Genomic DNA, 25,437 nt, shown 5'->3' on the forward strand with positions numbered 1-25,437 from the left:
GCCTGGACTAAGTTCTTTCATATCATTGCTCACCTGGTTCTCAGAACAGGCCTAGAGGCAGGTACTAGCCCCACTATAATGGTGAGGAAACTGCATCTCCAACAGATTTAGTAATACGGCATACACACTAACCCTAACTGCACATCCTTATACTCTAACCACACTGAATTTTTTACTCACCCTCAGTCATAAGCTCTGTCATTCTATTATGTTAATTTGTTATATTTATCAGGTAGCATGAGCATTTTAAAGGAAGATGTCTGTAATCTAACGATAAAACTAATGGTGAAAATTCCTAAGGAAATTTGGAGAGGTCAGAATTTTAAGGCCATCCTTCCAATTACACTGATGACCTCCTTAAAGTATTAGCTCAGTGGCCCTCCTCCCCTAGGCCTGGGCCCCCTGCAGCCTCAGGAACACCCATCACTGTTTTGAAACTTAGCAAACAATACACTTTGGCACTGCCTTCATTGACATGGAAGCAGTCAGCTCCCATCACAGACTTGCCCTCAGAAGATTTCAGGGAACCCAACCCTTTGAGGACAGTCTTCTTACATGCTTTCTTCAGAGCCTGTAGCTCCCAACACTTCCTTTCCACTGGTTTTATCTTTTTTTTTTGGGCCGCGCTGTGCTGCATGCAGAATCTTAGTTCCCCCAACTAGGGATTGAACCCGCACCCCCTGCACTGGGAGCACGGAGTCTTAACCACTGGACCGCCAGGGAAGTCCCCCTTTCCACTGGTTTTAAGTCTGACATCCTCGGTAAGCGCAACCTAGGGGGACCAAACCCAGACAAATGCCTTTCCTAAGCCTCCCTCTGGGTCTCTACTAGTCAGCTCCAGCATTGTCATTAGCCCTGTCCTACACCTCAGAGTTGGCTTGGCAGAGCCTTGTTGCGGAGTAGGATAGCAATGCCATATCCTCATGACAGGTGCACAAGCAAGTGGCAGAAGACCAAGGTCTTAGCACAGTTAGCTTTGGGGCATGGTGGGTGGGTCTCTAAACTCTTGGTAAAGTGGAAGGATGGGGAACAGTATGCCTATTCCCAAATCCTTCAAATAAGCTCTTGTTATCAGGGAGATTCTTGGATAACTTTGGCTCCAATCAGCAACAAGAATATTTCACTGTAAAGGCCTGAACATTATAAAACTAAAATATGATGAAATCTTTGTTCTAGGAATTTTCAAATAGATCCAAGACATGACCTCAATATCCTAAACTGCCTTCAAATCTCCTAAATATTTTCCCCTTGGAAAAGTCTACTCAAGTGTCTCTCTAAAAGATTCTCCAACCCTGTGATCTTAAGGGTTGATAAAGGGACAATTTGGTTCATCGAATAATCAGATTAAGAAGGGTATCGTAACTCTGAGGCAGGAGAGCAGGTATTTTGAATTGAGGTAATCTGGGGACTAAAACATGTAGCCACACTCTTGTCTCAAGATGGATAAGAGAGCAGAGGTTCAGAGAGAGGGTCCAGTCTTAGGACCCAAGCTTGTAAGGCGGAAACTGGCATCTATTGGAGGTGCCAGCTTCCAAGCCAGTGATTATACTGACAGGCCTTGTCTTAGATATGCCCTTTAACATGAGAAAAAAACAGGCACGCACTTTTCTTCTATGGGGCAATTAGAGCCCCTAGAGAAGCGGGCACAGCTGGGTAAAACGCACACGAGGAGGCAAAACCCGCTAGTGGGACTGACTTGAACACATCCGGCAAGTCCACGCCCACCCAACCCGTCCTCCTCTGCGCGGCCCCGCCTCCTACGCAGCCGCTTCCGGCCCAGAGTGGAGGGCGGGCCGCACGTTCCCGTAGCGCCTGCGCGGGAAGGGCGGGGTCAGCGCGCCGGTGCAGTGCGGCAGTCACAGGGCGGCTGCTGTGGGACGAACCTCCCTTCTGTTAGTGTTGGCCCTGGTGAAGGAACGATGGTGCTGGATCTGGATTTGTTTCGGGTGGATAAAGGAGGGGACCCAGCCCTCATCCGAGAGTCGCAGGAGAAGCGCTTCAAGGACCCGGGACTGGTGGACCAGCTGGTGAAGGCAGACAGCGAGTGGCGACGATGTAAGTACCGGGACGCGCGGAGTATCCCCGGCTGCCAACCCCAACTTCGTTTCTTGGACCTCGTTACCGCTCCTGAGGTTCCACCCTTCATAAGACCCCCTCCCAGGTTGCGTGGCTCCGAAGCTCTCCCTGTCCACCCGGGGAGCCGGACCGACCCACTTTTCTCCTCCGCTCGGGCCCTGCGACCTCCCTTCCTGGCTAGCTGGGTGCGGGTTGCTGCTTCTGAGTCTGGGAAAGGAGCATGGCGCATTCGCATCAAGAGCTGTCAAGCTTTCCGGCCGCAAGGATAGCCGGAAGAAATCCAGGGCAGGAGGTTTGGGGTTTTTCCCTTTCCTAACACTTATCTTTGGTCGCCTCCTGTCTTTTTCTCATCTTCAGCAAGGCCAGAGTGGTCTCCCTCTATCTTGATAGAATCAAAGGTTCCAGCCTGACTGAGTCACATCTGCAGCACAGTAGCTTCACTCCGTCCATATTGGAAGCATTTTGGGACTGTGGAGGCTGCTCCTGGCTAAAAACAATGATCCCGGAGCTTTTGGGAAGGCCATCCCCCTGAACTGTGGGCAAACTTTTAAGAACCGAGAGTAGTCTTACGTAGTAGCTCAGACATGGGCAGAGGGGTGCTGTGAAGCAAGAAAAATCTTGTAATTATTGAGGCTGTTTAAGGTTTTCCGGGGAAGACATTGGCAGAGTTGGGCTGGAACCTGGAACTGGACCGGGCATCTTTCATGAGGCTAAATAAAACCATAGAACCCTCTGCCTATCAATCTCTGTCTAGGCTAGCTGGAGTAGTCACTAACTGGCCGGATGCTGTCAAACACGTGATTTATTGTCTGATGCAATAGGTCTGCCACCCGCTGAGAGACAGGTTTATGACAGCGCACTGCAAAGGCAGTCGCTGTCCAAAAATGTGGATTTCTATTAGGAAAGTTGATTTTCCTAAATATATAAGTATCATCCGTGTAGGGAGAGAGTCGAAGGAAGAGTTGGTAACATGAAGGTATTGGGTACCAGGAGAATATTTGTTTAGCTCAGGTTGTTTGCTGATTCTGCACATCACGGTCAAGCCCAGTGTGGTGGTGATCCCACCACCTGAATCTGAATCTGAAGTTTTGAGTTGCAATGGAATTAAATTAAATGGGAGTGAAAAAACTAGACTGGACAGTGTTTTACTGAGTCAGAAGTCAGAAGTATCAGATTTTTGTTTCACTCTAGCCATTGCCCAGCTGCTAAATGACTTTGAATGTGTTACCTAGTCTCTTGGGTATAACGTACACCTCTGTAAGAAGTTCTGTCTTTTACCTGAGGAGTGGATATGTAGTGAGGGGATGAATTCTTCAGGGATAAGGTTGTGTTTTATTCATCTGTGTGTCAGTACCCAGGGGATACATATAGATACAGGATATACATATACACATGTGTACATATAATCCCAGTACCTAGCACTGCACCTGGTCCTTGTTAAGGGCTTGACAAAGGTTTGTTGAAGTCATGAATATCTTCTGTGTTCAGGGCACTGTGGTCTTCCATATGAAAAGCAGTTGATGTAGTTTATTTTCAACATATTTATTGATTTGATTCTTTTCTACTTGACATCCCTAACCAGTATTCTGTTTGCAGCTAAGGGGAGTTAATGATTTTTCCCATTGCTGGCTGCTGAAGGTGGACATTGACAGATTTTGTTTCAAGATTCTTTTACATCTGAACCTCTGATCAGAGTTTAAGGTTCTTCTATCCTTAGCTGCAATGAGGAGTTGCAACCCAGAGCCACATTAAGAAATCAGACCATGTTCCCTGAATGAGGATACAGCAAGCTTCAAAAGGCCCTCCATTACAACTATACCCATTTGTCTGTCTGTAGACCTTCAAGGTTTAGGGCTCTGTGTAGAACACAGGAGTCTGATATGACTTGGAGTCAGAGCACCACATCAGAGTTTACCACAGCTCTTGTAACTTCAAGGATTCGAACTGTGATTTCTTTTTTTAATTCAGAGTAATATAATGAGGACACATTTAGGCATATAATAAACATTTGTCTTGACTACTTCCAAAGTCAGTAGATTTCCATGTATCTTGAAATCTGCCACTAACTACAGGAATTGTCAGTTGAAGTTGTTACTTCCTCTTAACCCTGTTGCACATGCCTTAAACCAGGCCCTTATCGTTGGAAAAACTTTCTAACTGCTTCCTTTGACCCCAATCTCAGCTAGTCCAGGGCCACACCTAGGACATATGATCCATATACTATCTTATATATTTCTGTTGTGGCATTTATATTATTTTTATACACAACCTTTTAAAACCTATTGAGATGTAATGTATTCAGTAAGTTCAGTAAAGTGCACAAATCTTAATGTGCAGCTTGATGAATTTTACAAATCCATACACCCACGTGACCACCATTCAGATCAAGATCTAAGACATTTGCAGTTCTCCGGGGAGGCTCCCTCATGCCCCTTCACTGTCACTTCCCTTCTCCAAAAAAACAGTATTTTGTCCTCTATCACCATAAAGGACTTTTGCCTGATTTTGAACTTCATATAAAGGGACTTATATAGTATATAATTTTGCACGTGACTTCTTTCTCTCAAAATTATGTCTGTAAGATTATTCCATGTTATGTGTAGCAGTGGTTGGTTCTTTTTCATTGCTGTGTAATACTCCATACATGTAAACATACCAACCAATTTCGTTGATGGACTTTCAGATTGTTACCAGTTTAAGGGTACTATGAATAATGTGCTATGAACGTTGTGTCTTTTGGTGGACGTAAGCACTCATTTCTTTTGGGTATGTACCTAAGAGTGGAATTGCTAGGTCACAGAGCAGGCACATGTTTAGGTTTAGTAGATATTACCTAATAGTTTTCCAAAGTGGTTGTAATAATTGATACTCCCATCAGTAATATATAAGAGCTCCATTTGCTCTACAACCTTGCCCTTGATATTGGCAGTCCTTTTAATTTTAGCCACTTATTCACACTGATTCCAGAGATGGAGAACAGATTAGTGGTTGCCGAGGGTTAGACGGGGCAGGGGAAAGGTAATGGACTACAGAGGGATGATAACAAAAGGAATCTCTGTGGAGATGGAACAGTTCTGTATCTTGAGTGTAGCAGTGGTTACACAGATCTACACATGAGGTATCACACAGAACTACAGGCACACGCAAATGAGTACATGTAAAACCACTCATCTGTTCTCCATCTCTGTAATCAGTGTGAATAAGTGAATGAGAAAGTAGTTATATAGTTTGTGCTGAAGTTTAGTTTAAATTTAGTTTAGTTAAAGTTGGCAAAACTTTAAAGAATAGCCATGTCTAGGCACTGTCTCATCTCTAGTCATCATTTTACCTGTCCAAAGCTTAATTTTTACCATATTGTTGCTAAAGCTTAGATTCAGGAGGTCCAGCTTTTGCTAATCAAGGTTAGACTGATGAATCACAATACCAAGATGTTAATTTGGGCCAGAATACCTATGCAGGCTGATTAGTGCACTGTCTTCCCCCAAAGAAACCAAAGTGTAAGAAATTGAATTCTTCTCAAGGCTGCCAGATGAGCGTTGTATCAAAGCAAAGGAAATAACATTAACCATTTCTAGCATAGAGAAGTAGCAACCAAGTTCATGGGAATAGAAACTTGACTGAGTGCCTTTTTTCTAGATCCTGGTGCATACCACATAGTTTCTTTAAATGAATTTTAAGATAATTGAACAGGTTATAGTTACATGAGTATTTTCCAGTTTTCTCAGATGTGTTACTCTGTCTACAGTGGTATCGTCCAGGTTATGAAACTTTTTTTTTTTAAGTGTTTATTTATTTATTTGGCTGCATCGGGTCTCCGTTGTGGCGTGTGGGCTTAGTTGCCCTGCAGCATGTGGGATCTTAGTTCCCTGAGCAGGGATCGAACCCACGTCCCCTACATTGGAAGGCGGATTCTTAACCACTGGACCACCAGGGAAGTCCGGTTGTAATACTTTTTAATTTCAGTCCCAGAATGGCCTTTTCATTGCCACCAAATGCTGGGGAATCCTACTGTAATCACCAATATATGCCATATAAATTTGGGGCTCTAAAGCTATAAGATTTCACAACTTTGTGAGGCAGATTCTTTAGCTCTGCCTGCATTTTGGCCTTGGGCTGAGATCAGTCCTAAGGAGCCAAGATTGGGAACAAGGTATCTTAATTATGTGCCTATCTTTGGTATATTGGATTCTTTATTCTTCAGGCAGATTTCAGGCAGACAACTTGAACAAGCTGAAGAACCTATGCAGCAAGACAATTGGAGAGAAAATGAAGGTAAGAGACCTGAGTAATACCCTTGAGAGCTTGAGCAGAGGTATTTAATCTTATTCTTAGTTAATTCATAATTTTTAACGTAGTGTTTAATTCCATGAGCTACTGGATTTCTTACCAGAGGGGGAAAGTTATTTTAAAAAGAAAGGGAGGAAGGCAGGGAGGGAACTAAGAGGCATTTTCAAGGATCAGTGAGTCCATCTTCTGTCTGCAGGTATGTTTTAGTCCGTTCTTGCTGCTGTAACAGAATACTGTAGACTGGGTGGCTTATAAACAGCAGAAATTTATTTCTCACAGTTCTGCAAGCTGGGAAGTCCAAGATCAAGGCACCAGCAGATTGGTGAGGGCCTGCTTCCTGGTTAATAGATAGTCTTCTTGCTGTGTCCTCATGGCAGAAGGAGCAGGGAACTCTCTGGTGTCTCTTTCATAAGGGCACTAATTACATACATGAGGGCTCTGCCCTCCTGACCTAATCACCTCTGAAAGACCCCACCTCCAAATACTATCACGTTGGGGATTAGGTTTTGACATATGAATTTTGGGGGACACAGACATTCAGTCTGTTGTAAGATAAGATTCTTGCCACACAAGTCATTCATTGTCTGTTCTGTTCTTAATAATATGAATTCCACCAGTAATCCTTTCCAGTTATTTCTTGAGCTCAACCTACAGTGCCAGAGAGGTTTTCCTGTTGTAGATTTCAGATTCTTTATCCCAGTGTAGTCGTGCTCTTTATTTAAAAGAGCACAGATATTGAGTCCAAATCCTAGACTCTTGGTTATGTGACTTCAGGCAAGTTAACTTCTGAACCTCAGTTTTCTTGTCTGTGAAATGACAATTCTAACACTAACCTTTAGAATACAATTGTGAGAACTAAAAATTTCTAATATCAGGCAAGTTAACTTCTGAGCCTCAGTGTTCTTGTCTGTGAAATGACAATTCTAACACTAACCTTTAAAATACAGTTGTGAGAACTGAAAATTTCTAATATAGAAAACCTGGCACAGTGCCTGGAACATTGTAGTTATTTAGCAATTGAGAGTAACAATGAATGGCAAGTAGTTACTGGCCTTCATCCAGTATATCCTTCCTGTCCTTGAAGAATGTTAAGTTTCAGCTCAGCTTTACTTTGGTAACCAGATTAGTTTTTAATCTTTCTTCAAAAATACCCTCTTAGCCTCTTAATTATTTTTTTTAAAAAACATGTTAAATGCACCCTACAGTCTGTCTCATTTTTAAGTTGTAAACCTCTAAAATAAACCAAAAAATTATGAAATTTAGGAACCTGAACCTGGAAAGACCATAACAAAAAGATTCCCTTGGATTCTAGCACCTTATCCTTCATGATATTCTGTATCCTTCTCTTTAACACTATTTTGTTACACTTTCAGCATGTGACAGGCTGTAGAAATTGATATTGATGATAATTATACTGTTTTCTTCCTGTGGAACTCTTGACACTAAGTCAGGTGCACGTCAGCGACCCCATAATTATGTTAATTTCCATGTATACTTCTGCCTGAGTGTTCTTTGGGGCATATATACAGATAGTGCCAGCCAAGTATTTTTCTTAGCAAGAAGATGGGAGTATTTTCATTTGCGTTAACATTCTTAGATTCCCTTGACTGCTGGCCCTGCAAGGAGTGTTCTCTCTTGCTATCCATTGAGATAGTACTAGCAGTGCTTTAATTTGTATAGCACTTGAAAGCATTCAAAACCCTTTCATATACGTCTCATTTTGGTTTTGATCTTTGCTGTAAACCTGGAGTGTAGGTAGTACATTTGTTAGCCCTATTAAAAGGGTAGGGTAAAGAGGCCTAGGAAATTAAGAGGCTTGCCTAAAATGGTACCATAAGTTAGTTGCAGAGCCAGAACTTGAACTCAGAACTTGAATTTGCTGCCCTGAGGGATTATCAGAGAGGAAGAGGGCCTCAGCTATCTTGGCTACCAAATAGAACATCTTGAGATTTAGGCCATTTTTTTCTACCTCAGTAGTCTATGCCTGTTCTTATCAAGACTCATTCTGATATTGTTAGATTTTTCCAGCTTTTAAAGATGATTTTCCTTGAATCACTGTCTTCTCCCTTGCTCTGGACAAGGATTAGAAATGATGATTTGGCAGAAGATCATAAAGAAGGGTGAGGAGAGAAACTGGAATAGGAAAAAATCTAGTCCTGGGTATACCCTTGCTGTTTTGCCAAGTTGCATTGATTGCTCTAAACGTGGCTTTTTTCCTCAAAAATTGTGTTTCTTTGGCTTCCTAATATTCCTCATCCCATCCATTTTTCCTCTTAGCCGCAGGCCTAAGGGCTGGGTTTGTTCTTAGAAGGTAGATGGGGATTCACAAATTGACACACAGGTGTCTGCCCAGCTCTGGCTCCTGACCAGCACTGAGTGTTTTCACACATTCTTGGGGTCATAACATTCTATGCCCATGTCAGACATTTTTCTTCCCGAGTTCCCGATGGTGTCAACCCTCTGACTTGGATTGGTTAATCAATCTGTCCAGGACCAGAAAGCTAGAAGGTGTCAGGATAGGGACTTGGAACGTTAACTTCTTGCTTCCAGTTCACTAATTTTTCTCCCATGTGTTGCATCTTTTAGAGACTAAGTTATGTAGAAAGTTCTGTAATTAGTTTATATGATATATTAGTTTGGTATACCCTTATAAAACTATGTCAGAAATTTTCCTTTATAATTAATTATGTTTTTGTTGTTGTTTGTTTGTTTTTCTTTCCCATAGAAAAAAGAGCCAATGGGAAATGATGAGTCCATTCCGGAAGATGTATTAAATCTCGATGAGCTCACTGCAGACACTTTAACTGTAAGTTATTGTCCTTTTCCAGGTTGGGATTTCTGTTCTTTTAGCTTTGTTCCTAGACAAGCAAGTCCTGACACTCTGTTCCACACAGCACTGTGGCATCCTTGAATTTCTGCAGCTGGGACATGTCCCCATCCACTCTTGTTAATCTCAGTACTTGAGTATTAGGCAGCAGAGATGGAGACAGGTGGAATGGAAAAGTCAAGAGTAGGAAGAAGAGAAAAAAGGAACTGAACTATGTTTGGTTTAATAACTCCATTTCCACAGAGTCAGTAATTTTTCAGTTTTTTGTAATTCAGTAAATATTCATTACAATGGGCCTAGAGCAGGAATTTTCAAGTTTTTTAGTCACTGAACCCTTTCTTAAAACCTGCAACACAGGGACTTACCTGGCGGTCCAGTGGTTAAGACTTTGCCTTCCAATGCAGGGGGTGAGGGTTCGATCCCTGGTTGGGGAGCTAAGATCCCACATGCCTCACAGCCAAAAAACTGAAAAAGCATAAAACAGAAGGAATATTGTAACAAATTCAATAAAGACTTTAAAAATGGTCCACATCAAAAAAATCTTTAAAAAAAAAAAAAAAAAAACAACCCTGCAACAATAGCAAGAGCATAAACCCAAAAAAGCAGAGTTGCTGTGCTTGAAGGGCAAGGTTGGGGTGCTATTCCTGCCCTGCCCTACCTGCTAAGGGTCCCCCCAGGAAATCAGAGTACAGTTTGAAACACCTGCAATAAGGAATACAAAATGAGCTTAAGACAAGGTCTCTTGCTCCTAATAAATTTATAATCTTCCTAGAGAACAGTTAAATATAGTATATAATAGCATGCCGAATTGGTTTAATCAGGAATATCAGAAAGTGCAAGTTAAGCTATGGTATTAACACTCCTGAGATATACAGGAACAAGAGGAGTGGCCAGAATTTATCCATCTCTGCCTTAGGCACCCTGAAAGAAAATGCCAACGGATTTGTCGGGCAAAACTGTATATATCCCTGTGTGAAATAAATCTCAGTTCTTTGAAAGCCTCCAGTGTCAATTTTTAAAATGCTATCACAAGAGTTATCATTAGAGCCCAACAAGGTTGGGGCAACAATCTTTTTCCTACTCTGCCCTTGACTCGCTGTGGCCTTGGACGGGCTTGGCCTTGTTCATCTACAGAACCTGAAAGTCTCACAAATCAAAAAAGTCCGACTCCTCATCGACGAAGCCATCCTGAAGTGTGATGCAGAGCGGATAAAGCTGGAAGCAGAGCGATTTGAGAACCTTCGCGAGATTGGTAACCTTCTGCACCCCTCTGTGCCCATCAGCAATGATGAGGTAGGCGTCGGTGCCACAGCAAGCGGCTGCCTTGCGTCGTCGTCTCCCCTCTCCTTTGGGAAGGGGGCGGAGTGGGAGGAGGACAGTGAAAGTCTGGCACGCTCTGTATAATAGAAGCAGGCTCTTTGTGTATTCGCTCTGCCCACCAATTGAGAATTGAAAGAGTCAGATCCCTGCCTGATTGGGAAGCAGCAGAGACAGCAGGTAGGTGGAGACTCCTGGCACGGAAATCTCTTCTAAATCAGGCTGCTGTCCTCCATTTCGTGTTGCCCGTGGTAGCAGCTTGTCTCGTGGGAGGGATCTGCAAGATCAGCCTCACCCCTCACCCACACCCTGCTGAGAAGCTGCAGGTTGAAGGGAAATCTGCATGATAAAAGTTTCCTGCCGAGCGGGAGCTTCCCCAGCACAAAGCTGCTGTGAGCCCAGCCTTTGTTCCCTGACACCCCAGCCGTGGCAGGGCCCATCTGTGCCTCTTTCATTCATTCCCTGGTGAACCGACATTAAACTCACTGAAGGCTGGGGTGGCAGACTCGAGAGGTCAGGGCCCCAAGCCCGCCCTTGTGTGGCCCTGGACCAATGAGAGCCTGGAAAAAAGAAAATCTGCATTCCCCTCCGTACCCCAGGCAGTGCGGATTGTCCAGAGAAGGGTTTTCCCTGTATAGGATTTTCAAGGAGTCATTTAAAAGGGTATAAAAACGAGAGAATACTACAGATCTTTTGGAAAATCATGATTTCAGTTCCATGGCTAGAATTGCCTCTAGGACTTTATAAATTATTATTTCTCTATTGAGCGCAGATTCTCTAGCAAATTCCCTTCTCTAGTCTCTGTACACAAGGGTCAAAACCTAGTGTTTGAGTTAAGCAGTGACTTCACAAAGCTCTAGGTCGTTCTTGGAATAGGGTTCAGAAAGATGGAGGTGGTAGAATTCAGAGCTCATGCATCTTTGTCTCCTGGTCTTGTTTCCTTAGGATGCCGACAACAAAGTAGAGAGGATTTGGGGTGATTGTACCGTCAGGAAGAAGTACTCTCACGTAGACCTGGTGGTGATGGTAGATGGCTTTGAAGGCGAAAAGGGGGCTGTGGTGGCTGGGAGTCGAGGTTACTTCCTGAAGGTAAGAGTCAGCAACCAGTGAGGTTGCTTATAAAGAAAGAACTGAAAAAAAAGTGCAGAAAACATAACCCACTTAAAGAAGCCCACAAATCCGCCTTTCTACTACAAACTTACTGGCAATTAGATGCAATTCTCTTTCTAAGGCAGGAGAGTGCTTATCAGGATTCCCTGGAACAAAAGCCACTGAGTGATCCTCCGTAATGAATATGTTTTGCTGACTGAATTAGAACAGTCTGTGCCTTTAAGGAGCTCCGTGTAATTGTACAGTCAGACAAGTAACAAAGAGTCAAAAACCCTCTGTGATAAGTGCTCCGGTGCGAGTAGCCCAGGGTGCTATAGGAACGGGTAGGTGGAGGCAACACACCCAGATTAGCTGGGCAGAGGGCAGATGCACTCAGGGAAGCCTTCCAGAAGGACATGGTAAAGTAGTTTTGGAAATACTGTCCATATAGGTATGTTCTGCGTATACAAATAAGTCCAGTGTTTTACGAATTAGCACAGGAAGACTCTCCCATGCACCCTGGGTGAACAGTCCTTTTCCCTTGATTGGTACCTTAAAGGGAATGCTTTTCAGATGATGTGCTGTGCATGGCTGTTAAGAAAGAGTCTCTTGAGTCAGTTGTTGGATCCGTGGTCTTTGTGGCCTCCTGTGTGCCCCCAGTTGCCTCTGGGGGTAAAAGGTAGCAGATGAACGTGATGGCGGCAGAACCCACTCACACGGTGCTGTGTCTGCTCCTTTAGGGGGTCCTGGTGTTCCTGGAACAGGCACTCATCCAGTATGCTCTTCGCACCTTGGGAAGTCGGGGCTACACTCCCATTTATACCCCCTTCTTCATGAGGAAGGAGGTCATGCAGGAAGTGGCACAGCTCAGCCAGTTTGATGAAGAACTTTATAAGGTGAGTAGCCGGAGGCAGTGTGGCGGAATGACTCCTTAAGGTATGAAGTTTAACTTCAAAGACACAGCAATGCTGTCCAGCAGAACTTCCTGCGATGATGAAATGTTCTATATTGTGGCTATTGAGCACTTAAAATGCACCTAGTGCAACTGAGGAAGTAAAATTTTAATCTTTATGAATTTTAATTTAAATGGTCACATGTGGCTGGTGGCTACCATTTGGACAGTGCAGACATAGAGCCTATTTTATCTTTCCCCAGATAGTTTATGTGATCTATCTAAATTGAGCATGCTTTAGCACCATGAGCTTAGAAAAGAAGCTCATATATTATTATTAAGCTTGGACAAAAGGAAATTGTAGAAGTGGCTGATCTTCCCGTGTCCTCCCACTCCTGACCCCAGACTGGAAGCTTCCACAGGGGGAGACATACTTCCCTTTGGATGGATGTGGCTTCTAGTTTGTGGCTCTTTCTCAACCATGAACCATCTCGGGGAGAGCCAGTGGATTTGAGTTGAGGTGCAGAAGGTCATTCTGAATCAACCAGCTTTAACATCAGCTGCAGCTCCCCCCACCCAAAGTCTACTCCCAACACTCAGAATTTCTAGTGTCTCTGCTAACGGCTGCCCATCGCAGCTGAGTCCACTTCTCACCTGTCCCTCTCCTTCAACCCTGTTCCAGGGCCGGGGGGGGAACGACTTTGTTCTTATTGGCTGTTTCCTCCCAAAACCCATGTAGCGGGTAGTTAGACAACTGCTCCTGGCCTCATGTGATTTATCTTATGTAGAGAAATGAGTTTAATAGTCAGAACCTTCTTCCCACTAGGTCCTGTTGGTGAGTTCAAAGGTATGTTTTAATTCAATCAAGATGCAGTGGGAAACAAAATGCTCTCTCCAAACCCTGAGCATCGGTACAACCTTGGGGTCCTCCTCTTCTTCCTTTTAATGAGAGGAACATGTGCATTATCAGATGAGACCTGTTTTTATCTTTTCCCTTATTTTCTCATCTCAACTCCCAAGATTGGATGGATAATCACTGACAGAACTTTAGAAAGATGCCCTGCAGGTAACACCAGGGAGAAGCTTATAGGGAAGATTATGAAAAATATTAGGTAGCAGGTGCTCCGTGTGTTCGCAGCATTCTCCATCCAGATGCTTCTTGGAGCCATAGGCAGGGAGAATCACAGGTCTCCATAGTGAGGAATTTTGGCTGGCACTTTTTGCCTAATAACCTCAGTTTATTAATTCTCTAGAGCAGTGCTGTCCAACTGAACTTCCGGCAATAGTGGAAATGTTTTGTATCTGTCCTATCCAGTGTGGCAGCCACCAGCTACATGTGGCTGTTGAAATGTGGCTCATGCAAACCAAGGAATTAAATTTTAATTGAATTTAAATAGCCATGTATGGCTAGTGGCTATACCATATTAGACCGCAAGCTCTATTGTTTTTACGTTGTATGTGAATAGCCTCACACGGGGCTAAATTCCCACTGTTAGGTAGCAAGGTAGTTTTCCACATTTCTAAACACTGGCCCAGAGGAAGTTTCCTCCCCTCTTTTTTTTTTTTTTTAATTTTAATTAAAGTAATACCACATGACAGAAAATTTGGAATTAGTGGGGGGAAATCATCTTCTTTCCCATTACCTACTACAATTGTCATTTTTAATATTCTTGTGGGAGCTTGTTTTATACATGTATCATTTTCTCATACTTCCAATCACAATATATATAGATTGCCTTTTTACTTCACATTATATCAGAAGCATTTTTCAGTGTTACTGCATGGTCTTCATAACCATCATTTATTAGTGGTTACATAATATTACATGGCATGGATATAGACTACCCAGCTCTTCCCCTGTTGAATATTTAGGGGACTTCCTTTTTTTTGCCATCAGTTAGTAATGTTACAATGAACTTTGTCCTGTCTATAGCTTTTTTTTTCTTTTGCATTACTTTCTTCAGCTGAATACCGAAGTGATTCTTCAAGGATTACAACCCTAGATCAACCCATAAGCACCAAGAGAGCAGAGACTGTCTCCTTTTGCCCCGCATTGGCAAAAAGGACTTGGCTCTTACTAAATGCCTCACAAACATTTGTCAAGTGGATTAATTTATACTGCTACCAGCTAAGGTTTTATTGCACGCCTGCCATCACTGGCCACTATACATCATTTATAAGTATTTCATTTATTAGATAAAGTAAAAATAGTATCAGAGGGAATTCCCTGGCGGTCCAGTGGTTAGGGCTTCACGCTTCCACTGCAGGGGCCCTGGGTACTGATGAGGGAACTGAGATCCCACAAGCTGCATGGTAAAGCCAAGGAAAAAAAAAAATAGTATCAGAATATTTTATCTTCTTTTAATTTGCATTTCTTTGATCTCTAGTAGGGACCCATTTTGGACTGACCCATTCCCTCCCATGTCTTTTTAGCATCTCCTGCTCACTCCTGGGAAGGGATTGAAGAAAATTTGTCCTCCCATCACTCAGATCTTCTCTATGTGATCTGTGTGATCTCTGTGATTTCTTGCTCGAGCTGAGGTCGTACTCCCTCACTCTTAACTAGTAAATATTACCCTCCTCTGACAGGTGATTGGCAAAGGCACTGAAAAGTCTGATGACAGCACCTATGAGGAAAAATATCTGATTGCCACCTCCGAACAGCCCATTGCTGCTCTCCACCGGGACGAGTGGCTTCGGCCAGAGGATTTGCCAATCAAGTATGCCGGCCTGTCCACCTGCTTTCGCCAGGAGGTGGGCTCCCACGGCCGTGACACCCGTGGCATCTTTCGAGTCCATCAGTTTGAGAAGGTGAGTAGGCAGGTCAGGGTGAGGGATGGGACCCTTCTCTCTATCTCTCGAGGGCTGTTCTAGAAGAGATAGAATCTGTGTTGCTCAGGCCCACCCCAGCTCCAGTCTTTCCTCTCGTTGCCTCTGTCTGGGTTTCTAGGGAAGAGCCTGAGAGGCACATGGTGGAGCGGCTAGAGCATGGACTCTGGAACCAGGCTGCCTGAGTCCAAAGGCCAACTCTACCACTTACTGCTGTGTAACCTTGAACAATTTGCTTAACCTCTCTGTGCTGTTTCCTCCTCTGTCAAAGGAAGATAATAGTAGCACCTACCCCATTAGGCTACTGTGAGGATTAAACCAGTTACCACGTGGAAAGTACTTAGGACAGTAGGCGCACGTTACGTGGGACGCTCTCTGCACAAGCATTCGTTCCTGCTGCAGCCCCAGCCAGTCCAGTTCAGCCCCGATCTCTCACCAGGACCCCAGCCCCGCCTGACTCTCAGTGGAAGAGGAATAGGTCTTCATTGCTAGGATAATTCCCACTTCAGCCTTCAGTTTATTCACCCCGTCCCATTGTCACTGTGCCCTTGGGTCCCTCTTTGCAGATTGAACAGTTTGTCTACTCATCGCCACATGACAACAAGTCCTGGGAGATGTTTGAGGAGATGATCACTACCGCAGAGGAGTTCTACCAGTCTCTGGGGATCCCTTACCATATCGTGAATATTGTCTCAGGTTATCGGCCTCCCTCTCCTGCATCCCACAAATACCACCCTGACCAGTTGAGCTGCCACACAAAGAAATAGCTCACAATCCAATTAATTGCCCACATTAATTAAAATATCACACTCTTTTCCCTTGGGGGTTCTTGGTGATAAGACTATCTGGGCATGATTTCCCTCCTGGGGATAACATGTGAATTAAAGAATTCTTTGGGTTTGCTAAAGGTTAGCCTTCTGAAATACCATCCCTCCTTCATGAATTCTAGGGGTTTTTCCTTACAGGTTCTTTGAATCACGCTGCCAGTAAGAAGCTTGACCTGGAGGCCTGGTTTCCGGGCTCAGGAGCCTTCCGTGAGTTAGTCTCCTGTTCTAACTGCACAGACTATCAGGCTCGCCGGCTCCGAATCCGATACGGGCAAACCAAGAAGATGATGGACAAGGTAGATGGCCCCTGGGGAGGCAGGAAGCAGGGCCTTCAGCTCAGAGTAGGTCCATCTTATTTCTCAGCCCTTGGAGGACATTATTTCCCGGCGTCATGGGAAAATCTGAGCTGCTCAGTCTAGACCAAAAAGGGAATCTGAAAATGACTTCACTGAATCAGGACTGAGTCCTTTTAGATAGAAACCTGAATCTAGCTCTATTCTATAAGGTAATTCTAGCTTTTCTCTTCTTGGCTTTGTTTTCCATAACTCCAGATAAAGAGTAATCCCCATTTGTCTACACAGAACAAGTTGGAGGCAATTGTCTTCCCTCTTCTCACCCAAGAAGTTCTGGGTTGTAAGCTTATCTGTTCAAACCCAATTTTCAGGCCCTAATCTTTTCCAGGTCAGGGACTTGAAAGGGGTTAAAAGGAGAGGCCATTGAGTAGTCACTTCCCTCCCTCAAAGGGCCCAACTCTCCTCAAAATACTGGGACCTACCACTTGTCACTTATGGAGACATGAGGAATCTTCCTGGAGTTATCTAATAAGCAATAAATACCAAACAGAATTCAAAGGTTTAGAGATCATTAATGGGTAGAACCTGTTTTTTATTTGATTTTAGATTTGGATTTGGATAGTTGCAGTTGGGGGAGTCTGGCTGAGTGGATGGTTCCTGGTCATCAGTAAGCCCAGCTAGGGGTTGAGTATAACTGCTCCCTCTGGGGACCCTCTCCTCGCAGGTGGAGTTTGTCCACATGCTCAATGCCACGATGTGCGCCACAACTCGCACCATCTGTGCCATCCTAGAGAACTACCAGACAGAGAAGGGCATCCTCGTGCCTGAGAAATTGAAGGAATTCATGCCACCAGGTGAGACTCCCAGCCCAGCCCATCTTCCTCCTCTTGTCTGTCTTCCTGCTCTTCTAAATAGTAAGCCCCTTTCAGAATGCACCAAGTTTTCTTGTTCATACACGGCCCCCAAAACTCTGCCTGTCCTCTGGTGCTGGGCATTGCAAGGGGCAAGGTTGAAAAGTAGCCAGTGCCGGTATGAGCTTCTATTTAAATGCGGCTAAAATTCAGGCTGGGAAAAAAGGAATAAATGAAAGCAGTGCCTGCCTTTGTCTTGTGGAACTTTCCCCAGAGGTCCCTGGACTTTGACTCTTGAGGAATGATGGGTTGTTTGGTTGGCTGTTCCCTTTCAGGTCTCCAGGAACTGATCCCCTTTGTGAAGCCTGCACCCATTGACCAGGAGCCATCGAAGAAGCAGAAGAAGCAGCATGAGGGCAGCAAAAAGAAAGGGGCAGCGAGAGATGTTGCCCTGGAAAGCCAGCTGCAGAATATGGAGGTCACTGATTCCTGAACATTCCTTTCTTCCACTTTACCAGGCATCCATTTCAATTAGCTGCAATCTCAGAGCCTGCCCGCAGGCAGGGAAGCCAAGCACGCACCCATCGCCCACCCCGTGTGACTGGATTACCAAAAGGGGAACCATCTGCCCTGTACAATGCAGTGTTCCTCTTTTCTTGCTTGGGCATAGGATCTAATCACCAATGACTGATGAAACCGTGTAATAAAGCATCTCTGAGGGAGGCCAGGGCTCTTCCTCAGGCTTCTGCCCAGGGCTTGAATCCTGTCTCTGACAGTTCTCCCTGGAACTGCATTCACTTTTGCTTTTCCTGCTATATCAGGCAGGTTGTTCCATTTAGCAGAGAGCATTTGAGAAGGTAGGTGAAGGCAGGAGTAGATTTAGTAAAGTCTCAAGGGGAAAGTGAAAACTGAGTCTTAGACACACAGGCTTGCAGGGCAAGGGCAGGATCCTCCTTTGTAAATTTGCTCCTGCTTTGTTAAAGCAGTTAGGTGGGACCAGCTTAGAGACCTGAGTTGATATAAAAAGCTTCATAGCGGGACTTCCCTGGCGGTCCAGTGGTTAAGAGTCTGCATTTCCACTGTAGGGGGCGCAGGTTCGATCCCTGGTTGGCAACTAAGATGCCACATGCCGCACAGCGTGGCCAAAAAAATAAAAGCTTCATAGCACTTCTGTTCCCTAGGAAAGGCTCCGTGGAGAGGGAAGGAGGTGGTGAGACATCAGGGTAGATGAGACTACATTTAATCCAGAAAAGCCCCTAGATTCAAGAGCACAGGGCAGGGCCTTATTCACAGCTGCTTCTCTCTTTCCAGTCATCCCCAAATGGGAGACCAACTGCCTGGCAGCTTGTTGCTCAACTCCGGAGGATCGATATAGCCCACAGGGCAGGGGGCTGGTGGGAACAAGGTTTCAGTCCTTTCTCTGGAGCTTCCACCGTTGTCCCAATAGCCAGTTCACCCTTCTCTGGGGAGGATGATGTTGAGGCTCTTTATTTATCTGCCGTCTTTCATCTGCAATCTACAAACACTTTAATAACACCACCTGTTAGTTTAGTGCTTCTCCCCTAGGAGTCTAAAATACTTCCTATAGATGATCTCTTTTATCTTTGTGACAGTCCCAGACAGGAGGGTGGGGACATGATTATACCTCTTCCATCATAAGGAAGAGAGTACAAGGTGGGTAAGGGAGTTGAGAAAGCATGGCCGGGTGGAAGCCAGGAGTCCTGACTCCTCAGCAGGGCTTGATGCTTGCTGTGTTTCTTTGGAAGGATGAGAACAGGACTCTGAACTGGCCTGTAACTTAGGAGCTTGATTTCGTCTTCCTTAGTCCCCAAGCAGCAACTTCCCCAGGCCTGCTGGAGCTTGCTTAGCACCCAGGAAAGAGGCCATGTGCTTGGTTTTCCACTGGGAGCTTGGGCTGATCCTGTGAATCTTGCGACTGTCAAAACTGGGGCACCTGGAAAGGTGACCACAGTGACTCTTCTGCCCCAGGCAGGCTCACCAGCCCGCCTCTACTCTAGCCAGTGCCCCAGCTCTGGGATAACAAAGCCAGGGCAAGAGAACAAAAGAGCAAGCTGCTCCCATATACTTGGAAGGATGAGATTCACATTCCTGTAGCCTCAACTATTTGGTTTGAAGAAAGGCAGTTTACACAGTGAGCAGGAGGCTGGTTTTGGTCACTACCACACACCGCTCTTTCCTGTTTGAAAAGCTCATTGGGCTCTGGGATTAGAAACTTTCAAGTGGCCCCGCACACTCCCGTCTAGCCTTAGGGGTCGCTACAGCTGCCTCCTCTGCTCCCCACTCCTACCCTCTTGGCTGCTGGTGCCTGTGACCTTCCACCAGGAGGCACTGTATTTCTCTGGCCCTGAAAGTGCTGCAGGAGGAGGAGCTGGCCGCCGCCTTCTCACCTGACTAGTTTTCTGGACCTGGCTGCACCTGGGACCTGGACTCCCCCTGCTCGTTTATCCAGAGAGCCTCCCGCCCTGTGCTCCTGGCAGCCCAGCTCCCCATGCCAGCCTTCCCTGTGGCTGGTCAGTGTGTGGGCTGGCTTGTAAAAAGGAGTGAGTGGAGGCCTGGAAAATAGCTGCTGTGTGGACCAAGTAGTCTGTTAGCTGAAAGTCTATACCTCCTTGAAGCCACAAGACAGAAAAATAGTAATTGTGAAGGAAAGGATGATCCCATGGCTGAGGTCCCTCCCTGCGTGTGGAAAACACGTGAGCAGGAGACGCACATAGGCACTTATTTACTGAGTGCTTGCCCTGTGCTAGGTGTGATTAGGAGCAGGGGTTACAGAAAGAATGGGACACAGTCCTTGCTCTCAAGGAACTCCCAGTCACTGGGAAAGGTGTGGCTTGCCTTCCTCCAGTGAGCTGAAAACCAGGCTCCTTCCCTCCCTGGAGCTGTGGGATGGGGCTGATGTGAGCCTTGTTTAGGATAGGCCGGCCGGCCTGGAAGCTGAGCACCAGGAATGGGCCCAGATAACCTTGACCACCCTGGCAGTTGCCTCCGCAACCCACGGCTGATGCCCTCATCCCTGGCACCTTGACCTGCCCCATCTCCAACCTCAGCTGCCCCGGTTACCTCAGCAAACAGCCCCCACGGGCACCAGGGAGTGAGTCAGAGCCCTGGGTCTCTTGCCAACCCTTGGTTCCCACAGCCAGGAGTTCAGGGACCAAGATGCAGGTCTGGGTGCTTCAGGCAAGAGAGAGGAGCCACCAGGCCTTTCTAGCAAGAGAGAGACAACTAGAAGGCCAACTTCTAGAGAGAAATACCTAAAGAGCCAGGCAACTGTGGGGACCCAACGTGAGACCAAGGGGCCTGCCCAAACTCACAGTCTGCTGGGAAGTTTAGTTTATCAGCCGAGTACCGCCAATGGGGAAACCACACCTGGGAACTGACACCTTCCCTGTTACCCGTCCTGCTTTTCCTTCCCTGAAGCGGTTCCGGTTTACCCAGGGTCCTGAGAACGCCGCCTCTCGCCATACCTCCCTCTGGGGGCCTGGGGCAGCCCTGGCTGCACTCCCAGGAGGAGTCTGACAGGCAGAGCTGGGACGGACCCTGGAGAAATATGCTGCAAGTCAGAGCCTGCGCCTGGATGAGGGGCGTGCTCCACTCCCCCAGCCACCTCTCAGCAAAGGGTTCCCCCAGAGCTCCTCCCAGATACACACAAAAGGGGGCGCCACCCTGCATCTCCAAGGAGGGCGGTCCTGATGGTGCTGACATAGCCGCCTCTGACGTTGCCGTTTTAAGAGACCCCTCCCCGCCAAAGGCGGCGGGCCTGCGGCCGGCAGGTTCTTGTTGCAGAACCCCAGCAAGTGCGGCGCCCCGTCTGCGGAAAGGAGGAGACAGGACGCCCACCTTGCCAGTCTCGACCTCTGGGTCCCCGGACCTGCGGGCAGAGGTAGGGGGTCCCAGCAACCTCAGATTCTGAGAAAACCCCTTTTTTCTAGAGGGGAAGTTCCTCTCTCGCGCTGTTCTCATTGGTTGGCTGGCGAGCCCTGCATTTTGGAGAGCGGTAGGGTTCTTCCCTTGGACCAGGGCTTCCCTCCCCCTACACAAGCCTGCTGTCAGAAATGGTCTGGAAAATTATTTTTACTGAGGTGTAAATTACTGATAAGATGGTGTGACCCTGTAGGGACACTTTTATTTTTCCTTGTTTTTATCAAACCCTAAAGGGAAGAATTGAGCTCCCATTTAGAATAGCATTCATTCTCTCCTCCTTCCATCTTGTCTGGGGTTGGTGGGGGGCGGAATTCTTTTTTTTACTCTTTCTCCAAAACCAGCCTTGTGTACTTGTGCCCTGGATCTCGCCGCCTTTCGGAATTCCTGAGTCCCTGTTCTTCAGCCAGCTCTCTTTTCAACCTCCCTCTCCCTCTCCTATGCCTCCCCTCCCCACCCATTCCCCTCAACTACCAACCTACTTACACTTCCCCATCTTAAAACAGCCTTTCTGCCATCCAGCCTCTGCTGTCAAATTATGATCCCAACTGGCTCCTTTTCCTCAAAGAAAAATAAACCCTGGACACTTGTAGGTTCTGCTACCTCATCAACATTCCGGGTCCTCCTAGTCCCCACCCCGTCAGAGGAAAGGTAGAATGTTCCAGACTGAGGGAATAGCATGAGGGAGCAGGAAGAAAGCCTGAATAGCTGGAGTGCAGAGGGTGAGAGGAATGTTGAGTTGGGGCTAGAGAAGTGGGCAGGGTAAGGAGAGAGGGCCCGCCCCTAAATGCTGGATTCCTGGGGCTCTTGCCTCTGGCTGCTCTTTCTCTGTATGCTCTCCTGCTCTACATCCCAAATCCATCATCTCTCATTCACACATCTCTGGCTCTGGCCCACTTACTTCCAACACACCCTGAGCATCTTCACCAGGATCCAAACCTGTAAGTCCAAAGTCTAACCCCCTATCTGATCCTCTGCCCCTACCCTCCTCTGGGTATTCAGGCACCCAAAACAAATACCTGGGAGTCACCCTGGACTACCCCCTCCCCTTCCCCAGCAGCCGATCTCCCACAGTCCCACTGAATCTCTTCGTCACCCAGATCTGGCCCCTTGGCAGCCTAGTCCTCAGCTGCAGCACAGACTCCCCTCCTCCTGGACTGTTACAACCACCTCGTGTCTGCCAGGCCCCAGCCCCTCCTTCAGGTGCAGCCTCCCCGCTGTGGCCGATGGTACAGCCACGTCATGCCCTCACCCCCGCCCCCGCCAAAACGCTTCAGCTGGCTCCCTCAACCTAGGAAGTAAAGTCCAGACTTCTCAGCCAGATCCGGATTCATCAAACTGTGGCCACAGTTCAGATTAGCAGGCTCTTCTGCTCTTCTTTTCCCTACCGTGAGCCCTGCTTCAGCCCCGGGGGACTACTCACCTCTCCCAGCACTGACCATGCACTGCCCCCTCCTTATCTGCTCACGTTGTTCCCTCTACCCCAGTGCCTTTCCTCCTGCCTGTCCCTGGAATTCCTCCTTCCCCTTCAAGGTGATTCAAATGTCGCCTCCTTTACAATGCCTTCTCTAACTTCTCCCACCCTCACACAGAGATATTAATGAATACGGCTCTACCACAGCATTTGTCTCTGTCCACATTAGACTGGTTGCTCCTTGAGGCCAGAGCTGGAGTCTTGTTCATTTGTGTCCCTCTCACATCTCTCATGTCCAGTGCCTGGAGCATGGCTAGGGCTGGACAGGGCTGTCTCCTCGGCCTGCTCTGAAAAACTTAACTAAGTTATTACAGATGTTGCTTTGGGATTTGCTCCTCGCAGCTCAACCTCAGGCTCCATCTCTTCCCCTCTGTGCTCAGGAGCCAAAAATGATCTCAACTGGATTTTAGATGGACTGTGCATCTGTATGGAATGCTTGGGCCTATTGAGCCACCCTCCGCAAACAGTGCCAGCACCGTGGGCTGAAACTATCATGGGTTAAGGTATCCAATGCCACCTTTTGAGTCCCAAAGAAAATCTATCTAACTTGGCTGGACATCAGGCTTACAACTCCTGGCTGCAGCTGGCATTGGGAATACAGTTTTGTGATTAATGTGAATGAGTTCAGGGCCGCCCAAAGAGAACCCTAGAGACCCAACTGGCCTCCCAGATGGGGGTTCAAGGAATGAAGGGACCACCTGGTCACTCCTCTATGCCATTCGTCAATTCATCCATCCATCCATCCACTTGACTAATACTTACTGAGTGCCTGCTACGTATCAGGTGCCATGCTAGGTACTAACTAGGTATTTAAGGCAAACGTGTTCTGCCTGCTCCTGGAGCTTACAGCTAGTGGGTAAGACAGATGTTAACCAAGTAAAGTAACAAATAAATACTTCATGTAATTACAGACTTCAGTACGTGCCATAAAGGAGGGAACATTTAAGACTGCCACATTCAGCAGCTGGAAGGAAGGCAGGGTGCCCAGAACAGAGTGAAGGGGGAGGAGTAAGAAGGGGCTGGGCCACTCCATCCCGGGCTTTGTGGACCTCTGTGAAGTTGGCTTTTATTCAAGGCACAATCAGAAAGCCCGGTGCAGGGTTATTAGGAAGGGAGCGACATGCTCAGATTCATACTTCACAGTACCACTCGGCAAAGGACACCATGAGGAGTCCTTTAATCGGAAAAATCCAGAATGTGGCACATTCAACAAGAGAACTAGCCTGGACTTTTCAAACAGTCACTGTCACAGAAAAGAAAGAAGGAAGGAAGGAGGGAAAGAAGGAAGGAAACTAAAGCGACATATGGCCAAATGTAATGCATAAACTGCTGGTTTAAAAGTACAGCCATCAGAGACCTTTGAGGGACAAGACGGAATTTGAATCAGGCCGGAATAAGATGACACCGGAATCATCACTCGAGTTCCTGGGTGTGGCAGCAGTCCCCTAGGGCTCTGACTCAGGCACGGCACACTGAGGGGGCGAGGGTGGAAGCTCTATGATGTTTACACCTCGCTTGCACTTCGTTCTCCAAACACCGAGAGAAAGCGTAGTGCTGACTACTATTGAATCTAAGTGGAGAGTATCCGGGGGATACGTTGTACCATTTTGGCAATTTTTCTGAATGCTAGACATTTTCTAAATTAAAAAATTGGGGGAGAGTGTTTTCAATCTAAAAAATGTTTATTAATTTAAAAAGTTTAAAAGATTACTTAGGCGGCTGAATGGTGACTGGTTTGGAGGGGAAGCAACCTCATGAAGAATCCATGCAGCTCTGGTTGAGCGCCCCCTCTGTGCCAGGCGTGGAGATGGGGGCTGAGAAACAGCCCGCCCTCAAGGCACACACCGCTGTGAAGAAACGTGCAGGGCAGCAGGTGGGCACGCAGGCGAGTGTGGACAGGAGAACACGCAGGTCCTGGCCCGCCTGGGGCTGCTGGCCTGTGGTCCTTTTCATTCCCCCGCCGCCATTCCCGGAGCAGCAGTGTCTGGAGCTCCCCGAGGCCAGGCTCTCCTCTCCCCATTTCTGGGCCCTTTATAAAGCAACACCGAGGGCTTCCCTGGTGGCGCAGTGGTTGAGAATCTGCCTGCCAATGCAGGGGACACGGGTTCGAGCCCTGGTCTGGGAAGATCCCACATGCCACGGAGCAACTAGGCCCGTGAGCCACAACTACTGAGCCTGCGCGTCTGGAGCCTGTGCTCCGCAACAAGAGAGGCCACGATAGTGAGAGGCCTGCACACCGCGATGAAGAGTGGCTCCCGCTTGCCGCAACTAGAGAAAGCCCTCGTACAGAAATGAAGACCCAACATAGCAATCAATCAATCAGTCAATAAATAAATCTTTTAAAAAATGAAAAAATAAAGCAACACCGAGCCCAGAAACAGGATCTGCAACCAGGGCCTCTCCCCACCTCTCTCCTGTCAGAGAAACTGCCCCGCCCACCCACCAAAGGTCACCTCGACCTCTGCCACCAGCAGCCTCCCTCCACACCTCTCCTTCCAAGCAGGCCATAGGTCCCAGAATTTCAGCCCACAAGGATCTACCCGTGACAGAGATCACCTGGTTCTTCCCAGTCTGGCCCAGTCTGGCCCTGTCTGGCCCTTCAGTGTGCTGGGCCACAACACACCCAACCCAGTCTTTTGTCTTTTTTTTTTTTGGCCATGCCATGCGGCTTTCGGGATCTTAGTTCCCCGACCAGGCATCGAACCTTGCCCTGGCAGTGAAAGCACCGAGTCCTAA

The 25,437-nt window shown here is 46.8% G+C and overlaps 1 protein-coding gene across 1 annotated transcript; it reads left to right on the plus strand.

The window, feature by feature from the left end:
* Nucleotides 1-1,804: 1,804 nt before the first annotated feature.
* On the plus strand, nucleotides 1,805-18,054 carry SARS1 (seryl-tRNA synthetase 1). Its single transcript, XM_007169474.2, has 11 exons — nucleotides 1,805-2,055; nucleotides 6,278-6,348; nucleotides 9,089-9,169; nucleotides 10,325-10,483; nucleotides 11,453-11,596; nucleotides 12,337-12,492; nucleotides 15,078-15,299; nucleotides 15,884-16,013; nucleotides 16,283-16,440; nucleotides 17,162-17,291; nucleotides 17,624-18,054. The coding sequence occupies exons 1-11, from the start codon at nucleotides 1,920-1,922 to the stop codon at nucleotides 17,779-17,781; spliced, it is 1,545 nt and encodes a 514-aa protein (XP_007169536.1). The 5' UTR covers nucleotides 1,805-1,919; the 3' UTR covers nucleotides 17,782-18,054.
* Nucleotides 18,055-25,437: the final 7,383 nt, after the last annotated feature.

Source organism: Balaenoptera acutorostrata, chromosome 1 (assembly GCF_949987535.1).
Source record: "Balaenoptera acutorostrata chromosome 1, mBalAcu1.1, whole genome shotgun sequence".
Classification (NCBI taxonomy): domain Eukaryota; kingdom Metazoa; phylum Chordata; class Mammalia; order Artiodactyla; family Balaenopteridae; genus Balaenoptera; species Balaenoptera acutorostrata.

Coding starts and splice junctions, on each gene's coding strand:
- SARS1 (XM_007169474.2), top strand. CDS start 1,920: ATGGTGCTGGATCTGGATTTGTTTCGGGTGGATAAAGGAGGGGACCCA. Junction 12,493..15,077: donor TTGATGAAGAACTTTATAAG/GTGAGTAGCCGG, acceptor CTCCTCTGACAG/GTGATTGGCAAAGGCACTGA. Junction 15,300..15,883: donor GAGTCCATCAGTTTGAGAAG/GTGAGTAGGCAG, acceptor CCCTCTTTGCAG/ATTGAACAGTTTGTCTACTC.